Genomic DNA, 19,945 nt, shown 5'->3' on the forward strand with positions numbered 1-19,945 from the left:
CTGGGGCTCCTGCCTCCTGCCCCTAGTTTGCTATCCTAAGCCCAGGCCTCAAGCAGGAGGACTGACTCTGCCTCATCTCCCCACCCCTCTTTTTTCCTTGCTGTGTCCAGCTGGTTTCTTTCCTCTACCTACCCCAGTGCCCAGTTCTAGGCACTCTTCTTCTTCTCCTAGGCTGTCGGAAAACTACGTTTTTAGAATACAAAATTTATGCTACAGATGTCGTTGCTATAGAGGAAATGTCTGACAGCTCTTGTATTTAAACTTAAGCAGCCACATTGGGACTCACAATTTCATTATCTTGAGTGCTAGGCCAGAGCCCTCTCTCCTAAGGCAATGTCAGAGGGTCAGAGGTACTCTTCTTGATTTTAATAATAAAAAGGGATTTTTTTGCAGAGACAGGGTCTCACTGTGTTGCCCAGTCTGGTCTTGAACTCCTGGCCTCAAGTGATCCACCCACCTTGGCCTCCCACTTTGCTGGCATGATAAGCAAGAACCACCACACCTGGCCTTTGGAGGTGCTCTAGTTTTGTGTGTTTCAGCTAATCTTCCTGCACATCTGTCAGTAAGATGCTCTTGCAGTATAGTTCCAAACCTTTCTGCACAAATTCAGTGGATCCTGTGATTTTTTTACATAGAATAACCCTTTTTTTTTTTAATTGCAGAGAAGCTAGACAATTCACAGTTAGTAACCTAAGGCCTAGAAAACAGTGTGTCTTGATCAAAACAATTGTTCAGAGATGCTTGTGGTCCAAAGATGCAGATTCCTAATAATGAAAGAGAAGAAGTGATGTCCACTACAGGCAAGCAGGGAGGGAGTTTAGGATTGTTCTGAGGCCGTGAAAGCCATTCAAATTCACCCATAAAAGGGTACAGAAAGGGAATCCACATGTTTTGATTGCTCCATGTGCGGGGTATAACTGGGTCTTCGTGAAGGTGCACCACCTTTGGTGTCAGAGAGAACTGGATTTGAATCCCAGTTCCCACACTCATTACGAAGTGATGGTGAGTGTGTTTTTAAATCCTTTGAGCCTCAATTTGGTCATCTATAAAAGAAGGGATTCTTATGAGGCTTGCATAAGATTAGTGTGTAAAAATCTGGGAATAATACCTGTAATTTAAAAGATGGGTTGTTATGAGGCTTCAATAAGGTAAGTGTGTAAAAATCTGGACACAATGCCTTTAATTTTGTATTGTACAGTATATGAAAAAGAAATATTTTTTCTCTCCTTTTATTTTTAGAACAATTTATACAATTAGCATTATTCATATTTTTAAGATAATCAAAGGACCAATAAGTTTAAATAAATCACCATACAAAGCAGTTCACAATATATTTACTGGGTAATTGCTACTTAAAAGTAGCAATGATGATCACACTGAAAATCTTTTATGTGGTGGTTTTCTCTTCCATGAGCTTCTTCATTTGTGGAAACCATAGAGTCTAACTTCTCTATCAAAGTGATCATTAGAAAAATGTGATGTACTTAGTGTATAATTTTAGAAAATTTCCTCTGTTAGTCTTGTTAATTTAATTGAATATGTGTGTTTTGGATTATGAATATGAATATGTATTGATATATGAAATGAGGCTTGACATCAGAGTAATCTTAGCTCATGGCAATGTTTTTTTTTTTTTTTTTTTTTTTTTTTTTGAGACGGAGTCTCGCTCTGTCACCCAGGCTGGAGTGCAGGGGCTGGATCTCAGCTCACTGCAAGCTCCGCCTCCCGGGTTTACGCCGTTCTCCTGCCTCAGCCTCCCGAGTAGCTGGGACTACAGGCGCCCGCCACCTCGCCCGGCTAGTTTTTTGTATTTTTTAGTAGAGACGGGGTTTCACCGTGTTAGCCAGGATGGTCTCGATCTCCTGACCTCGTGATCCGCCCGTCTCGGCCTCCCAAAGAGCTGGGATTACAGGCTTGAGCCACCACGGCAATGTTTTGTTCCGAAAACACCTGTCGAAATTTGTCTTTTTTCTAGTTTCCAAAAAAATCAGAGGCGATTGGGCAAGGTGGCTCTTTGAATGTCAGATAGTGCATGCGGTACATTGGTATACAGTAATTTCAGCATAATTCATATTCATAATTCACAATGAGGAAACCTCAAAGTTGCTACCAGTTACTAATAAATAAAAGGTGGGGCGGGGCTGCTGTGGCGGGTGGGGGGGGGGCCTTGAGAGCCAGTGCCTGGACTCCCACATCACAAATGGCAGGGCGGAGCCTGGGAAAACTCAAGGCCTGATTGGTTCCTCCTAAGCAGGACGCAATATGCTTGGTAGGGAACCGGCCTTCAATTAGTGTCTTTAGTGGGTGCCTTCACTTGGTGGCATTTGGTTGCCTTTCCTGGGAAAAGGTGGCAGTTGCTCAGCTCTGCAGGCGTGGGGGCAAGCGAAGGACCACGAGCTGCCCGAGAAGAACAGAGTTGTCCCATGGGGACCAGGTTGACCTGTTGCATATGTCCCAGAGCCAGCCCAAGGCAGGGCCAGCTCAGGGCTTCTGCGGAGCTGTCCTGAGGCTCTGACGTCTATGAGTGGGCGGCCAGCAAAGGCGCAGGCCCCAGCACAGAGGAGCAGAGGCGCCCGGAGCACACTGTCCCTTAATGCCAGCCCCAAGCTGGGCCAGCTCAGGGTGCGGTGTTTGGAGCCGTCCTGCAGCTCTGAGATCCACGAGGTGGCGGTGGGAGTAGCACAAGACTCCACTGCTTTGGAGCCTGTCCCGTCAGACTCGGGAGCCTTGACTAGCAACACATTGGCGACCAGAAGACGCCAAAAGGTAGGGAGACTACAGATACCGCTTGGCCTTAGGAGCTCCTCTGGCCGTTGCTCACCAAATATTCGTTCCTCCGAGAGGCATCCGCAGCCTAGGGCTCCTCCCTCCTGCCCCTAGTTCGCTTTCCTAGGCCCAGGCCCCCGAGCAGGAGGACTTGCTCTGACTCGACTCCCCACCCCTTCTTCTTTCCCTGTTGCATCCAACCAGTTGCTTTTCATTGCCCTGCCCAAATGCCCACTTCTGGGTCCTCTTCTCCTTTGACTAGGCTGGCAGAAAACTAAGTTTTCAAAATACAAAATGGATGCTACAGATTTCATTACCATAGAGGAAATGTCTGACAGCTCTTGTATTTAAACTTAAGTAGCCACATCGGGACTCCCAATTTCATATCTTGAGTTCTAAGCAGAGCTCTCCCTCCTAAAGTAATGACTGAGGGTTAGAGGTATTCTAATAATAAAAAATGATTTTTTTTGTAGAGTCAGGGTCTCACTGTGTTGCCCAGGCTGGTCTCAAACCTTGGCCTCAAGTGATTCACCCCTCTTGGCCTCCCACTTTGTTGGGATGACAGACAAGAACCACCACACCTGGCCTTGGGAGCTGCTCCTGCTTGGTGTGTTCTGGCTGGTCTTCTGCGCAGCTGTCAGTAAGATGCTCCTGCAGCACAGTTCCAAATCTTTCTGTGCAAATTCAGTGGATGCTGTGATTTTTTACATGGAATAGCCCCTTTATTTATTGCAGAGAAGTTGGACAATTCACACTTAGTAACATACGGCCTAGCAAATTTCATTTCTTGATCAATACACCTGTTAAAAGGTGATGCTTGTGGTCTAAATATGCAGATTCCTCATCATCCCCAAGGAAAAGGGAACCACTGCAAGGCAACCTGGGAGGGAGTTTAGGATTGTTCTGAGGCAGTGCAAGCCATTGAAATTCACACACGAGGGGGTAGAAAAGAGAATCACTTGTTCTGATCCCTCCGTGTTCTGGGTATAACTGGGTCCTCCTTAAATTGCACCATTTTTGGTGTCAGAGAAAACTGGATTTGAATCCCAGGTCCATCGCTCTTTATAATGTGATGATGAATGTGTTTTTAAGTTGTCTGAGCCTCAGTTTGCTCATCTATAGAAGATGTGATTGTTATGAGGCTTCCATAAGGTAAGTGTGTAAATACCATGGCAAAATGTTTGTCATTTAAAAGAGAGGGTTATTGTGAGGCTTCTATACGGTAAGTGTGTAAAAGTCTGGACACAATGTCTACAGTTTTGTAAGTTTTCAACATGTGGACAAGGAGGACTTTCTTTCATTTGTTTTAGACCATTAATTTTTAGACCAAGTTTATAAAATTTGGTACACTCATATTTCTTAGACAATCAAACCAATGATCAGAAAGACTAAATAAATCACCACAGTCACAAAGCAGTTCACAATGCATTCACTGGGTAATTTCTAGTTAACAGTAGTAATGACGATCACATTGAAAATCTTGTATTTTTTGTGGTTTGCTCTTACATCAGCCTCTTGCTTTGTTGAAAGCATAGATTCTAAGCTGCTCTATGAAAGTGATTATTAGAAAAATGTGATATACCTAGTGTGTAAATTTTGGAAAATTTCTTCTATTAGTCTCATTAATTTGAACATGTGTGTCATTTTCAAAAATATAAATCAAATATATGTGGATGGGATATGTATGTGTACATATGAAATATAACTTGATATTAGAGAGTAGGCTTACCTCATGGCTATGTTTTTTTTTTGTGAAAGCACCTGCAGAAATGTCTCTTATTTCTAGTTCATAAATGTTTCAGAGATTATGGGGAAAAGGGGGTTCTGTGAATCCCAGACACTGCATGAGGCAGATTGGGTTTCAGTAATTTTAGCATCATTCATCGTAAGGTGATGATCCCTAGGAATTTCTTCACGGTGAGAAACCTGAAAGGTCCCAGCAGGCAGCAGTGAATGAAAGGTGGGGCGGGGCCGCTGGCAGGGCGGGGCCTTGTGAGCTGTGTGCCTGTCCTTTCAAGTTCCAAGTGTGTGGGGAGGCATGCAGGGGATTCTGGACCTGATTGTTTCCTAGAACCTGGATGCGTTCTGGTTGGCAGGGCAACTGACCTTCACTTGGTGGTCTTCAGTGGGTGCCCTCACTTTTTGCCTTCAGTTAGTGCCCTCAGTTCGTTCCCTCCGTTGTTTCTCTTCACTTCGTGGTCTTCAGTTGTTGGGCAGTGGTGGAAGGAGGATGAATCCGTTTGTGCTCTCTCCTTCCCCAGTCACAGCTCTCAGGCTTGTTGCCTCCAGGCCCTTCTAAAATAAACCAGACAGGTTGGCAGGGTTTTTTTTTTTTTTGCAGACAAGCCAGCTCAGGGTACAGGGGTAACACGGGGTACCAGATGCTAGTGCAGTGCAACCCCATGGCCTAGGGCTGCCTGTGCAAGCCATGCTTTTGGAAGGAAGAGGCGATAGGTGTTGAGCCCTGCAGCCTTGGGGACAAACGAAGACCCAAGCTACCCCAGAAGAGCAGGGGTGCCACATGGAGACCACACTGCACTGTCGCATGTGCACCAAAGCCAGCCCCAGTCAGGACTGGCACAAGGGTTCTGCAGAGCCAGCCTGTGTCTCTGACATCTACGAGGGTGCAGGGTGCAGACAGTGAAGGCGCAGCTTGCGATAAACAGGACCAGAGGGACATGCTGTCCCCCAATGTCCTCCGCAAGGGGGCCACCTCAGGGTGTGGTGGGTGATGTCGTACTGCACCTCTGGGATCCATGAGGTGGAGGTGGCTGCAGCGACGGACTCCACCACTTTGGAGTCAGCCCAATCGAATTTGGGAGCCAGCGAGGGACCTGACAACAGGACCACATTGGCCACCAGAAGACATCCAAAGGTAGGGAGGCAACAGATACTGCTTAAGTTCAGAAGATCCTCTGGCCATTGCTGGCCCAAGGTTTCCCCAGAGACATCCAAAGCCTCAGTTTTCTCATCTATAAAAGACGTGATTGTTTTGAGGTTTTCATAAGGTAAGTGTGTAAAAACCATGGCAAAATTTTTGTAATTTAAAAGAGAGCGTTTCTTTCAGGCTTCTATAAGGTAAGTGTGTAAAAATCTGGACACAATACCTATAATTTTTTAAGTGTTCAGTATATGGAGAAGGAGGATTATTTTTTCTCATCTAATTTTCAGAGGAAGTTTATAAAATTGTTGATAGTCATATTTCTTAAACAATCTAACCAGTGATCAGAAAGAATAAATAGATAACCGAGGTCACAAAGCAGTTCACAATGCGTTCACTGGGTAATTTCTAGTTAAAAGTGGCAATGATTTCCACATTGAAAACTTTGTATTATGTTGTGGTTTTCTCTTACATAATCCTCTTGGTGTTTTGAAACCACAGATTCTAAGTTGCACTATCAAAGTGATCATTAGAAAAATGTGATTTACTTAGTGTGTAAATGTTTGAAAATTTCTTGTTAGTCTTTTTAATTTGATTGAACATATTTGTTATTTTCAAAAACGGAAATTGAATATATATGGATTGGATTTATATGTGCATATATGAAATACGACTTGACATTATAGAGTAGGCTTAGCTCATGGCAACGTTTTTTTCTGAAAGCACCCGCAGAAATCTCTCTTCTTTCTAGTTTGTAAATGTTTCAGAGATTATGGGGGAAGGGGATTCTATGAATCCCAGACACTGCGTGAGGCAGATTTGGTTTCAGTGATTTTAACATTGTTCATTGTAAGGGATGATCCCTAGGAACTTCTTCACAGTGAGAAACCGGAAAGGTCCCAGCAGCCAGCAATGAATGAAAGGTGGGGCGGGGCCACTGGCAGGGCGGGGCCTTGTGAGCCAAGTGCCTGTGCTCTCAAGTTCCAAGTTTGTGAGGATGCCTGCAGGGGATTCTGGACCTGATTGTTTCCTCTGAACCAGGATGCGTTCTGGTTGGCAGGGCAACTGGCCTTCACTTGGTGGCCTTCAGTGGGTGCCCTCATTGGTTTCCTTCGGTTTGTGTCCTCAGTTGGTTCCCTCAGCTGGTGGTCTTCAGTTGTTGGGCAGTGGTGGAAGGAAGATGAATCCGTTTGTGCTCTCTCCTCCCCCGAGTCACAGCTCTCAGGTTTATTGCATCCAAGCCCTTCTAAAATAAACCGGACAGGTTGGCAGGGTTTTTTAGCAGACAAGTCAGGTCATGCTATGGGGCTGACACGGAGTGAGGACTGCTAGCGTATTGCTGCCCCATGGCCCAGGGCTGCCCGTGGCAGCAATGCTTTTGCCAGGAAGAGGCGAGAGGTGTTCAGCTCTGCAGAACTGGGGGCAAGTGAAGGCCCAAGCTGCCTGAGAAGAGCAGAGTTTACCCCATGGGGTCCACACTGAACTGTCGCATATGCACCAAAGCCAGCCCTAATCAGGGCTGGGACAAGCATTCTGCAGAGCCAGCCTGTGGCTCTGACGTCTACTAGCGTGCAGACAGCGAAGACGCAGGCCGCGATATACAGGAGCAGAGGCGCCCGGAACACGCTGTTCCCCAATGCCAGCTGCAAGCCAGGCTATCTCAGCGTGCGGTGGGTGAAGCTGTCCTGCAGCTCTGAGATCCATGAAGTGGAGGTGGCAGTAGCGCAGGACTCCACTGCTTTGGAGGCTGCCCAATCGAATTTGGGAGCCAGCGAGGGTCCTGACAGCAGCACATTGGCCACCAGAAGACACCGAAAGGTAGGGAGGGGACGGATACTGTTTAAATTCAGGAGCTCCTCTGGCCATTGCTGGCGCGAGTTTCCCCAGAGGCATCCAAAGCCTCAGTTTTCTCATCTATAAAAGATGTGATTGTTATGAGGCTTCCATAGGGTAAATGTATGAAAACCATGGCAAAAATATTTGTAATTTAAAAGAAAGGCTTTCTATGAGGCTTCTATAAGGTAAGTGTGTAAAAATCTGGATACAATACCTATAATTTAGGTCACTGTAACCTCTGCCCTCTGGGTTCAAGCAATTCTTCTGCCTTAACCTCCGGAGTATCTGGGATTAGAGGCATGTGCCATCAGGCCCAACTAATTTTATTCTTTTTAGGAGAGACAGGGTTTCACCATTTTGGTTGGGCTGGTCTCAAACTCCTGGCCTCAGGTGATCTGCTCACCTTGGTTTCCCTAAGTACTGGGATTACAGGCTTGAGCCACCATCCCCGGCCAAAACTTTGGTTTCTTGATGAACAATCCTGTTTCTAAGGAGATGCTTGTGGTCTAAATATGCAGATTCCCAGTCATTTCTAAGAAGAAGGGAAGGACTGCAAGGCAACCTGGGAGGAAGTTTAGGATTTTTCTGAGGCCATGAAAGCCATCGAAATTCATACATAAGACGGTAGAGAAAGGGAATCCACATGTCTTGATCCTTCCATGTACTGGGTATATCTTGGTCTTCATTAAGTTTGCACCACCTTTGGCATCAGAGACAACTGGATTTGAATCCAAGTTCCAACACTCATTAGGATGTGATCGTGAATGTGTTTTTAACTCCTCTGAGCCTCAGTTTGCTTATCTATAAAAGATGGGATTCTTATGAGGCTTCCGGAAGGTAAATGAGTAAAAATTTGTGTGGGCAAAATGCCTGTAATTTAAAAGATAGGATTGTTATGAGGCTTCGATAAGGTAAGTGTGTAAAAACCTGGACACAATGCCTGTAATTTTGTAAGTGTTCAATGTATAGAGAAGGATTATTTTTCTCTCATTTAATTTTCAGAGCAAGTTTATAAAATGGTGTTACTCATATTTTTAAGATAATGAAAGCAAGGATCACAAAGATTAAATGAGTCACCATAGTCACAGAGCAGTTTACAATACATTTAGTGGGTAATTGCCAGCTAAAAGTAGCAATGATGATCACATTTAAAATCTTGTATTATGTGGTGCTTTTCTCTTACATAAGCCTCTTTTTTTGTTCAAGGCATAGATTCTAAGTTGCTGTATCAAAATGATCACTAGAAAACTGTGCTATACTTTGTCTATAATTTTTAGAAAGTGTATTCTATTACTCTTGTTAATTTGATTGAATATGTGTGTTATTTTCAAAAAATGTAAATGGAATATGTGTGGATTGAATATATATGTGTATATATATGTGAATATGATTTGACATTATAGTGTAGGTGTAGCTCATGGCAATGTGTTTTTCTGAAAGCACCTGCAGAAATCTGTCATTTTTCTAGTTTGTAAAAATCTCAGAGGTTATGGGGGAAAGAGGGTTTTTTGAATCCCAGACAGTACATGAGGCAGATTTGGTTTCAGTAATTTTAGCATCATTCATTGTAAGGTGATGATCCCTAGGAACTTCATCACAGTGAGCAACCTGAAAGTTTCTAGCAGCCAGCAATGCATGAAAGGTGGGGGAGGTCCACTGGCAGGGTGGGGCCTTGTGAGCCTGGTGCTTGAGCTCTCAATTCCAAGCTAGGGGGACACATGCAAAGGATTCTGGGCCTGATTGTTTCCTCTAACCAGTATGTGGTCTGGTTGGCAGGGCAACTGGCCTTCAGTGGGTGCCCTCATTGGTTGCCTTTGGTTAGTGCCCTCAGTTGGTACCCTCAGTTGTTTCTCTTTAGTTGGTGGTCCTAGTTGGTGGTCTTCAGTTGTTGGGCAGTCGTGGCAGGAGGATGAATCCGTTTGTGCTCTCTTCTCCCCTAGTAACAGGTCTCAGGTGTGTTGCATTCAGGCCGTTCTAAAATAAACCGGAGAGGTTGGCAGGTATTTTTTAGCAGACAAGTCAGCTCAGGGTACGGATGCGGGCTGCTCGTGCAATACTGCTCCATGGCCCAGGGCTGCCTGTGGCAGTGATGCTTTTGCCAGGAAGAGGCAATAGGTGTTCACCTATGCAGACTCGGGAGCAAGCCAAGGCCCATGCTGCCCGAGAACAGCAGGGGCGTCCCACGTGGTCCACACTGAACTTTCGAATATTCACCAAAGCCAGACCCAATCAGGGCTGGCACAAGGGTTCTCAACAGCCAGCTTCTGACTCTGACATCTACGAGTGTCCAGACAGCAAAGACGCAGGCCGCGACATACAGGAGCAGAGGTGCCTAGAACACACTGTCGCCCAATGCCAGCCATAAGCAGGGCTATCTCAGGGTGCGATGGGTGAAACCGTCCTGCATCTCAGAGATCCACAAGGTGGAGGTAGCAGTAGCGCCAACTCCACTGCTTTGGAGCCTGCCCAGGAGAAGTTGGGAGCCAGCAAGGGTCCTGACAGCAGCACATTGGCCACCAGAAGACACCCAAAGGTAGGGAGGTGGCAGATACTGCTTAATTTCAGGAGCTCCTCTGGCCATCGCTGACCCAAGATTCCCCCAGAGGCGTCCACAGCCTGGGGCTCCTTCCTCCTGCCTGGCGTTTGCTTTCCTATGCTCAGGCCCCAAGCAGGAGGACTGGCTCTGCCTGGAGTCCTCACCCCTTCTTCTTTCCCTGCTGTGTCCAACCGGTTTCTTACTTTCCCACTACATACCCCAATGCCCAGTTCTGTTTCCTCTTCTTCTTCCCCCAGGCTGGCTGAAAACTAAGTTTCAAAATACAAAATATATGCTAGAGATTTCATTGCTGTAGACGAAATGTCTGACAGCTTTTCTATTTAAACTCTGATTGTTCTCTTCATTTCTTTAAACGTTAGAATAATTAAGTCTCATCATAGACGTGCTTTTGTAACTTGAAAGTATGACAGTAAATTTGCACAATTTAAAATTTCTTCTAAATTTTTCTTTTCATAAATGTTTGGCAAACAGGTAGTATTTAGTTACTTGAGTAACTCCTTTAGTGGTGATTTGTGAGATTTTGGTGCACCGATCACCCAAGCAGTACACACGGAATCCAATTTGTAGTCTCTTAACTTTCTCCCCCTTCCCACCATTTCCCCCTGAGTATCCTTGTATTTGAGACTGAGTCTCATTGTGTCACCAAGGCTGGAATGCTGTGTCACGATGTCAGCTCGCTGCAACCCTTGGTTCCCAAGTTCATGTGATCCTCCTGCTTCAGCTTCCCGAGTGGCAGGGATTAGAGGTGTGGGTCACGATGCCTGACTAAATTTTTTAATTGTTTTTTTTGTTGGTTTGTTTTTGTTTTGTTTTGTTTTTTTGAGACAGAGTCTCACTCTGTCACCCAGGCTGGAGTGCAATGGCGCGATCTTGGCTCACTGCAAGCTCTGCCTCCCAGGTTCACGCCATTCCCATGCCTCAGCCTCCCAAGTCGCTGGGACTACAGGTGTCCGCCACCTCGCCCGGCTAATTTTGTGTATTTTTAGTAGAGACGTGGTTTCATCCCAGGATGATCTCGATCTCCTGACCTTGTGATCTGCCTGCCTCGGCCTCCCAAAGTGCTGGGATTACAGGTGTGAGCCACCATGCCCGGCCAATTTTTTGTATTTTTAGCAGTTAGTGGATTTCACCAAATTGGCCAGTCTGTTCTCGAACTCCTGACCTCAAGTGATCCACCTGCCTTGGCCTCCCCTAGGGCTGGGAATACAGGAATGAGCCAGCAGAACCCAGCCAACGTTCCCCACCCACTTTTTTTTTTCTTATGTCCTGAAGTCATTCTTTGAGTTGTCATGTAAATTAATGGGTTACTCAAATTACTGGAAAACTAGTTGAAGAAATAAGCAGGCAGTTTGTGAATATTAGACAGAACGGTGGTGCCGAGCATGGCTAAAGCATCTCTGCATTCACAGGGAGAGGAGTGGAAGACCTTCTGGTGTGGGCTGGGCTGCAATTCACTTGCAGGAGAAACAGCCCGGGTGTGGAGAGGTGGCCATTCTTGGCGGGATCCTTTCTGAAGAGCCGAGAAATCAACACAGAGCTTCTTCTATCTGATTCTCTAACAACTGCAGACCTTCCATGAGTCAAGCTTTGTGTCAAAAGGACAAATTAAAAGGCAAGAAAATAAAATCTTAATACCAGGACTTTTGGGGAAAACAAAACAAACAAAAACTCACATCTAATTCCAGATTATTTCAGGGACCCGCACATTTTGTCCAAATCTGTGTCTGTTGTTTCTGTGTCCAATGTACTCTTTGTTGTTGTTGTTATTGTTGTTTATCTGTTTTTCGTTTTTGTTGTTGTTGTTGTTGAGACTGAGTCTCACCCTGTCACCAGGCTGGAGAGCAGTGGTGTGATCTTGGGTCACTGCAAGCTCCGCCTCCCAGGTTCACACCATTCTCCTGCCTCAGCCTCCCGAGCAGCTGGGACCACAGGCACCCACCACCACCCCGGGCTAATTTTTGTATTTTTAGTAGAGACGGGGTTCCCCATGTTGGCCAGAATGGTCTCAATCTCTTGACCTCGTGATCTGCTCGCCCTCGGCCTCCTGAAGTGCAGGGATTACAGGCCTGAGCCATCGCGCCCAGCCCAATATACTCTTTGTCGAAGACAATGTTCGAAAGTTGTTCCTATACTCAGCATGGTATGAAACTAGATAAATACATTTTAGGGAAATCAACAATACAATTTTTTTGAAAGAAAATTGGTTTTCAAGGCTTATTCTTCAATTATCAAAAGGTTTTCAAAAGTAAAACATACTATTCCTCTCCACGATCCCAGTTAATCCAGACCCTCCTCGGTGAGCTTTATCAAATACCGCACTCATCTTCCTGAATCTTCTGCTGAATCTCCTATACAGTTTTGTCACAGAACCTCAGATTTTTCGTAAGGTTTTGTGTACCATGCCATGCCTGTGATTTGCTTTCTTTGCTTTGTTTTTATTTTTTATTTTTGTAAGAAGTAGCCGGCAAGTATCTTTCTTTGCTTTAGAGATGTAAACTGCTTTTATTTTCAGATTAACTTTCAAGAATGTTGAAAATGCTTTGCTCACTCTTCTTTTCTCGCTTCCTCCCTCTCAGGACCTATAAAAGGCACCGCCCAGCCCAATGGACAGATGCCCCAGGCTGCACATTCTGTCAGTGCTGTTCTCCAAGAGGCCAAGACACACGCTGAAACATCCAAGGTAAAACCAGCAAGCAGCTGACATACATTCCGTCAGCCGTCCCCCAAAACCCATGTTCTCAACCATTCACATTGTTCCAATAACTGCTCTTTTAAAAAGAGAAAACAGGCTGGGTACGGTGGCTCACGCCTGTAATCCCAGCACTTTGGGAGGCCGAAGCAGGATAATTGCTTGAGCTCCGGAGTTCCAGACCAGCCTGGGCAACAGAACGAGGGCTCATCTCTACAAGAAATAAAAAAACTAGCCAGGCTTGGTGGCATGCACCTGTGGTCCTAGCTACTTGGGTAGCTGAGGTGTCTGAATGGCTTGAGCCTAGGATTTCAAGGCTGCAGTGAGCTGTGATCACACCACTGCACCCCAGCCTACATGATAAAGACCTTGTCTTAAAAAAAAGAAACAAATATAAAAAAGGGTTACACTAAAAATGTGCATTTTTTATTGTTCCCACTGATGTCCTACCTACATCCCCAGGGTGATGAAGGAGAAAATACGTTGTAAAATGATAGCCAATAGGGATGACATCCTCCATAACATTTTTTCAACCAAATAGATCAATGAAGATTCACTTAAATCTATCTTAAAATCATAGCTAATAATTATGATTTCGTTACTAATCTAGTTCAAAACCTCTCAGTTGACTGTATAAATTCTGTTGAATATTTCTCATGTGTGATTCAAAACAACCCGAAATAACTGTGACAACAGCATGTCTCCCAGCTAGGAAAGGCAGGGTGCTTCACTTTAGCAATTTTTCACTTCTTTCACCCCTTCATTTTGTCCATCGGCCAGTCATGAAAACAACTAAATCTTGGTATTTATTGAACTTCTTATAATTTTGACAACCACTGCAGGCCTGTAAAAGTTCTATTTCTTTAGTGTTTTCATTATCTTCTCAAGCCTGACAATCTCTTCATGCAATGCACTTTCAGCTATTATTATTTTCATTATTTCTATAATGCCAATCGAAGGAAAGCATTTAAAAATGCTGAAATAAATAAAAGAATCCCAGAATAGAAATCACTTAACTATATGTGAACACCAATTCCCAAGCTGCCTGTTCAGAGATTTTTTAAAAAGGAAAATGTACATCGCCAGTTAATTAGCTTATCATGCTAAGTAAATAAACTAAAATAGAAACTAAATCAGAAGGCACTGTTAGAAAAAAAAAACTTCCAAATTTAATTTTCAGTGTCAAGAGGCTATTAAGCAGAGGAAGAAATAAACTGGAACCCTGATGAAATGTCAATTGGAATGATAATTATCACTAAAACAGAGGGATTCAATCCAGCTGCCTGGGGACGTTTCATTATATACACCCAAATTATCCTTATCTATTCGAGTATTGGTGGAGGAAGGGCTATACCTCTATTAGACTTCAGCCACATTTGGCGCTCTGGTTTCTACCAATAGCACGCTGGTGATTTTTCTTTTCAGAACTCATATATGTATCTCATTTGATCTCATCACAACCTGAGACACATGTCATAATAGAGGCTACTGGGCTCATTTTATACCCGGTGAACCAGCCAACTTTCATGCAGTTGAGAAAAGGTAAACTGTCTGGGTGAGGTGGCTCACACCTGTAATTCCAGCACTTTGGGAGGCCAAGATAGATAGATCACTTGAGCCCAGGAGTTGGAGACAAGTCTGAGCAACATGGCAAAAACCCATCTCTACAACAAATACAAAAATTAACTGGGCATGGTGGCACATGCTTTCATCCCAGCTACTCAGGAGGCTGAGGCATGAGGATCATTGAGCCCTAGAGGCAGAAGTTGCAGTGAGTCAAGCTTGCGCCACTGCACTCCAGCCTGGGTGACACAGCGAGATCCTGTCAAAAAAAAAAAAAAAAAAAAAAACAAGCCGCAGTGGCTCATGCCTGTAATCCCAGCACTTTGGGAGGCAGAGGCAGGCAGATCATGAGGTCTGGGGTTCGAGACCAGTCTGACCAACATGATGAAACCTCATCTCTACTAAAAATACAATAATTAGCAGGACGTGGTGGCCAGCTCCTGTAGTCCCAGCTACTTGGGAGGCTGAGGCAGGAGAATCGCCTGAACCCAGGGGGTGGAGGTTGCAGTGAGCCAAGATGGCACCACTGCACTCCAGCCTGGGCAACAGAGCAAGACTCCGTCTCAATAATAATAATAATAATAATAATAATAATAATAATAAAGGCCATTGAAAGTCATTTCCCTATTCCAGAGCAAAGATGAGCTCATGAACAACCAGGGCTCTCAGTGACTGAGGGACGGAGGCTCCCCAGTGGGCAGACAGAGAGACTCACCTATCTATGGCATGGTCCTGTCCACTGGGGCTGTTTTGTCAAGAACAGAGAATGCTACCCAGGAGACTGAGGTGGGAGGGTTCGCTTGAGCTCAGGAGGTGGAGGCTGCAGTGGGCCCAGATTGTGCCATTGCACTCAGCCTGGGCGACAGAGTGAGACCCTGTGTCCATTAATTAATAACAATAAATTAAAATTTCAAAAATTTTAAAATAATGAATGCTGCTGTCACTGGGTTGCAGGATAGGAAGCCAGCCCTCAGGAACCACCAGGAGCCAGGAGCACCCCCGGCCCCACACGGCCCCAAGTCCAGCCTGCCCCCCGCTCTGGTGCAGAGGTCCTGGGACACCATCTGCAGCCCTGTCACGCCCCCCAAGGCCAAGAGCACTGGCGGCGGGGGCTTCCCCGCCCCGCCCGACGACTTCCTGCCGTCACTGCCACCGCTGCCTCCACTGGACGACCCAGAGCTGCCGCCACCCCCGCTGCAGGATCCAGAGCTCCCGCCACCGCCCCTGGACTTCATGGAGCCGCCCGCCCGCCCCCGGACTTCGTGCCCGCTCCCCCAGCGGTCGTCAAGAGGCCTCCTATGCCCCACCCTCCCAACAGGCACGAAGCATCAATGTTCAGAACCAACAAATGAATAAAACAAATGAATAAATGTTAAACGTTCTTCCTACTGTATTTATACAAAGATTACGGGGCCAGTAGATCTGGAGGTCAACACTATAATTAAAAATAGCTTTCACCATCCCATGCCTTCTTAAGTCTTGGTGACCTTAGATTTTCATCTCTACCTCTGCGACCTTCAGAATTTTCAGGAAAATTGAGAGAGGAAAATGAGAAAACACGACAAGCAGAGCCTGTTCCCTTGCTCTGAGATTCCCGTCGCTTGATTGATTGGAGCCCTGGACACAAGCTGTTTTGGTTTTGCTTCTTTAATGCTTGAATAACAGTAATTTTAAAAAACAGTTATTCAGATAATTTTTGAATTCTCTGTTACTACAGCGCTGTAAGTATCCTGTAAATAAGAATGTAGGGGCAGGTAAAAGCAATCTTATTGATGTATATTTCAATCTGGAATATTTTCCCTCAGAGATACATTTAATGCCCAGTTTATCCTAGGCTCTTGTTACCTGTATCTCTTCTCTTTCAAATTGGCTTCTCATAGGCTAAAAGGCTATTTTTCTTAAAACTAAGGAAGGTAATTAATGGTATGTTTTAATATCTGGGGAAGAGTAAGCTGTAGATCATGCTGTCTCAACCCATGGGCTCCCGCGGCCCAGGACAACTTCGAATGCTGCCCGACAAATATTAAAACATTGTAAGCTCTTTGCAGGGTGCGGTGGCTCACACCTGTAATCCCAGCACTATTGGCAGGCCAAGGCTGGCAGATCACTTGAGGTCAGGAGTTCAAGACCAGCCTGGCCAACACGGCAAAACCCTATCTGTGCTAAAAATACAAAAACAAGCCAGGGGCAGTGAGCATGCCTGTAATCCCAGCAACTCCAGAGGCTGAGGTGAGAGAATCCTTTGAACCCAGGAGGTGGAGGCTGCAGTGAGCTGAGATCTTGCTACTGCACTCAATCCTGGACGACAGGGCAAGACTTGCTCTTAAAAAAATTACGAGATATTTTCACATTTTTTTTTTTTTAGCTGATCAGCTATTGCTAGTGTTAGTGCATCTTATGTGAGTCCCAGGGAAGCCAAAAGATTGGACACCCCTGCAGGCTAAATGGAAATTTAAAATGAAACAAATTTAGTTTTAAAACCAAAATATTTAGTAATTAAAACTGGCAAGGTGTTCTTAATTTATTTGAGCATATGCTTGAAATAGGATAGAAGGTAAATTTGCTTTACATTAAATTTTATCTCACAAACAGTAACTTTCTACTTTTAGTATACTATGTTCTTTTGATGTCAGATACAGTAATAATATGGTTTTTCTTTTTAAAATTTTTTAAAATATTATTTTACTTTAAGTTCCAGGATACATATGCAGAACGTGCAGATTTGTTACTTAGGTAAACGTGTGCCATAATGGTTTGCTGCACCTATCAACCCATCACCTAAATATTAAGCCCAGCATGCATTAGCTATTTGTGACATTAGCTATTTGTCCAGGTTTTGTAATGGCAAACATACTCCCTGCATGACCATTCACCCCTGGACCCCCTGCAGCAGCGCCCCCACCATTAGTGAATGCCTTCTTATCCCCTTTTCAATCATTTTCTCAAATGGTTCCTAGTAGATACAAAACGTTTTTTTCTCCAATGGGAAAATAGAACACAGGGAGCCACTCAGTTTGCTCCCAACACCCCTTTCCAGTGGCTCACCGGAGCTACCTTGGCAAGTACTCTAGGAGTATGGGAAAATGAAAACAACAAACTCATACACCTTTTTAACATACACAACCAGTTCTGTCTACCCAGCCAAGGCATATTCTTCTTATATGGAACATCAACCTATATCTGCCTCCCCACTAACTGGACAGGCACCTGCACCTTAGTCTTTCTAAGTCCCAACATTAATATTGCCCCAGGAAATCAGACCTCATCAGTACTCCTTAAAGCTCAAGTCCGCCAGCCATACAACTAATACCCCTACTTACAGGGTTAGGAATGGCTACTGCTACAGGAACTGGAATACCTGGTTTATCTACTTCATTATCCTACTACCACACACTCTCAAAGGATTTCTCAGACAGTTTGCAAGAAATAACGAAATCTATCCTTACTTTACAATCCCAAATAGATTCTTTAGCAGCAGTGACTCTCCAAAACCGCCGAGGCTTAGACCTCCTCACCGCTGAGGCTTTAGACCTCCTCACCGCTGAGGCTTTAGACCTCCTCACCGCTGAGGCTGAGACCTCCTCACTCCTAGCAACTGGGACTACAGGCGCCCACCACCACGCCCCGCTAATTTTTTGTATTTTTAATAGAGACGGGGTTTCACCGTGTTATGGTCTCGATCTCCTGACCTCGTGATCCACCCGCCTCGGCCTCCCAAAGTGCTGGGATTACAGGTATGAGCCGCCGTGCTCGGCCTCTTACTATAAATTTTTAAAACACATACAAATCTGTTTTATAGCCAATCTGTTAGAATTGCAATCTTAAAAATTACTCCAGGTCAAAACATTTAAAATCTCATCAGAAAAGTCTACCTTTCCAGACTGCTATATTTCTATGGAAAATCTTCAGTAGTAGCCTGCTGAAAGTTATCATCCCCTTACCCCCAATTAGAAATCCACATGCCTGTTCTTACTCCCCATTCTTGTCCTACCAATACTGTCTTCACTTCAATGCCACTTTGATCATTTTGTCTTACATTTGTATACAGACTTTTCAGTTTACAAGTGTTTTCACATTTGTTACAACATTTTTTCATCATGCAGACCTAAGAGGTAGATACGAGCACTATTTTTATAAACAAGGTTACTGGTATTTGATTAGGTTAAATGATTTGTTCCAAGTTCCCATAGCTAGTAAGTGGCAGAACCAAAATACAGACTTATCTTTTGACATCCACTCATTGCTGTTACTACTATGCAGCTGCTGCTTCTATCTAAGTGGTGAGGCCTTTCCTATCTCTTCCACATCCACCGTTGTGACCTTGGAATCCATCATTATTATTTGACATTTATGTGGCTGCAAACCTGGCTGCCACAAAGGACTCAAAGAGTTCTCTTTGTGAAAAGAATGTCTACTTATGAAAACACTACTCAACCGAATTGTTATTATTATAGTTTTACAGGTGTCCTATTTCTCATGTTTATCCAGCTCCTGAAATGTTCCTTCAGCTGTATACTGGATAATCAAAATATACCAATACTTTCAAGTCCCAAGCATTATCTTTTCAAGTTCCAAGTTGTACAAGACTGAGACTACAATTTAAACTCTTTCTCTCTGAATCCAATTAGAGCTTTCGTAAATCTGGAATCATATATTTGCCCATAGGTGAATGCAGAGAAATTCTTCAGTTTTTAGACAAACTTAACTTCAGAACTCAAATAGATTCCTAGTGACTTCTGAGCCTTATTTTCTTTCGCACTATTCTACACTGGCTTCTTAAATTAATCCTACAAATTAGCAGAATTGCACTATGCAATAGTTATCTAGTTGGCACATGATTATAAAGTATGTTCTGATAAATGTCTGAAAATAATTTCTTATGACACATGCAGAGGTGACAGAATAAAGTCAAATCATCTTTTTATGTTTTAACATGACTCATTACTTATGTTTTAAAATAACAACAGCAACAACAACAACAACAACAATACACTGTACCTCAGTATTTGAAGGTCATTTCGTATCTTCTTTTTGTCCTGATTCTGATGTGGGCATCTTATCTACAAAATGTTATTCACAGACACATATATGAGAACATTTTTTACTGTAAATTGTAAAAATATATACTATATCCATTTATGAATATTTCAATAAAATAACAGTAATAGCAAAAATAGAATTTCAGGATTGAAGCAGGTTCAGGAAAAAGAATTGATAGTATGGAAAAAGATAGCAAAAAGTATTTTTTTTAAGTAGACATTATATTTGGGTCTATAAAGTTATTTTCTAAATAATAGCGTTTAAGCATAAAAATATTTTCAGAGATATTCACTGACTTACCACTTCTATTATTTTGGTATAAAAAAATAAAATTGTCATTGCTTGCTTGATTTTGTGGAGCTCGTTCAATAATGCCAATGTCATTTTCTTGTTTTCCAGTTATTGTCTTTGTTGCTCCCTCCTATTACAAACAAAAAACAAAAGCAACAAAAAAAAAAACTTCAGAAAAAAATGTATTTATTCACTCACTCACTCAGTTTGTCAGTAAGACAAAACAACACACACACACATACATTGTATCTATCAAATCACAGGCACTATCCTGGGAGAAGCAGAAAATATATACAGAAGATAGATTCTGACCTATATTCAA

At 43.8% G+C, this 19,945-nt stretch overlaps 1 protein-coding gene across 2 annotated transcripts; it reads left to right on the forward strand.

The window, feature by feature from the left end:
- The first annotated feature begins 1,845 nt into the window (after positions 1-1,845).
- Positions 1,846-15,662, forward strand: LOC105479998 (amyloid beta A4 precursor protein-binding family B member 1-interacting protein-like). Of its 2 annotated transcripts, XR_011608186.1 has the most exons (4): positions 1,875-10,016; positions 11,450-11,652; positions 12,617-12,720; positions 15,247-15,662. XR_011608186.1 is itself a non-coding variant. In XM_011738397.2 (3 exons), the coding sequence occupies exons 1-3, from the start codon at positions 11,616-11,618 to the stop codon at positions 15,646-15,648; spliced, it is 543 nt and encodes a 180-aa protein (XP_011736699.2). In that variant the 5' UTR covers positions 1,846-11,615; the 3' UTR covers positions 15,649-15,662. The 2 variants fall into 2 exon arrangements, 1 of the variants encoding a protein (XP_011736699.2); XM_011738397.2 differs by having other exon boundaries at positions 1,846-11,652.
- Positions 15,663-19,945: the final 4,283 nt, after the last annotated feature.

Source organism: Macaca nemestrina, chromosome 9 (assembly GCF_043159975.1).
Source record: "Macaca nemestrina isolate mMacNem1 chromosome 9, mMacNem.hap1, whole genome shotgun sequence".
In the NCBI taxonomy this organism is placed as follows: domain Eukaryota; kingdom Metazoa; phylum Chordata; class Mammalia; order Primates; family Cercopithecidae; genus Macaca; species Macaca nemestrina.

What these genes read in the sequence shown, in the direction of transcription:
- LOC105479998 (XM_011738397.2), top strand. Translation starts at nt 11,616, where the DNA reads ATGAGTCAAGCTTTGTGTCAAAAGGACAAATTAAAAG. An exon ending in TCAAAAGGACAAATTAAAAG is followed by an intron (nt 11,653 to 12,616) that starts GCAAGAAAATAA and finishes CCTCCCTCTCAG; the next exon opens with GACCTATAAAAGGCACCGCC. An exon ending in CACACGCTGAAACATCCAAG is followed by an intron (nt 12,721 to 15,246) that starts GTAAAACCAGCA and finishes ACTGGGTTGCAG; the next exon opens with GATAGGAAGCCAGCCCTCAG.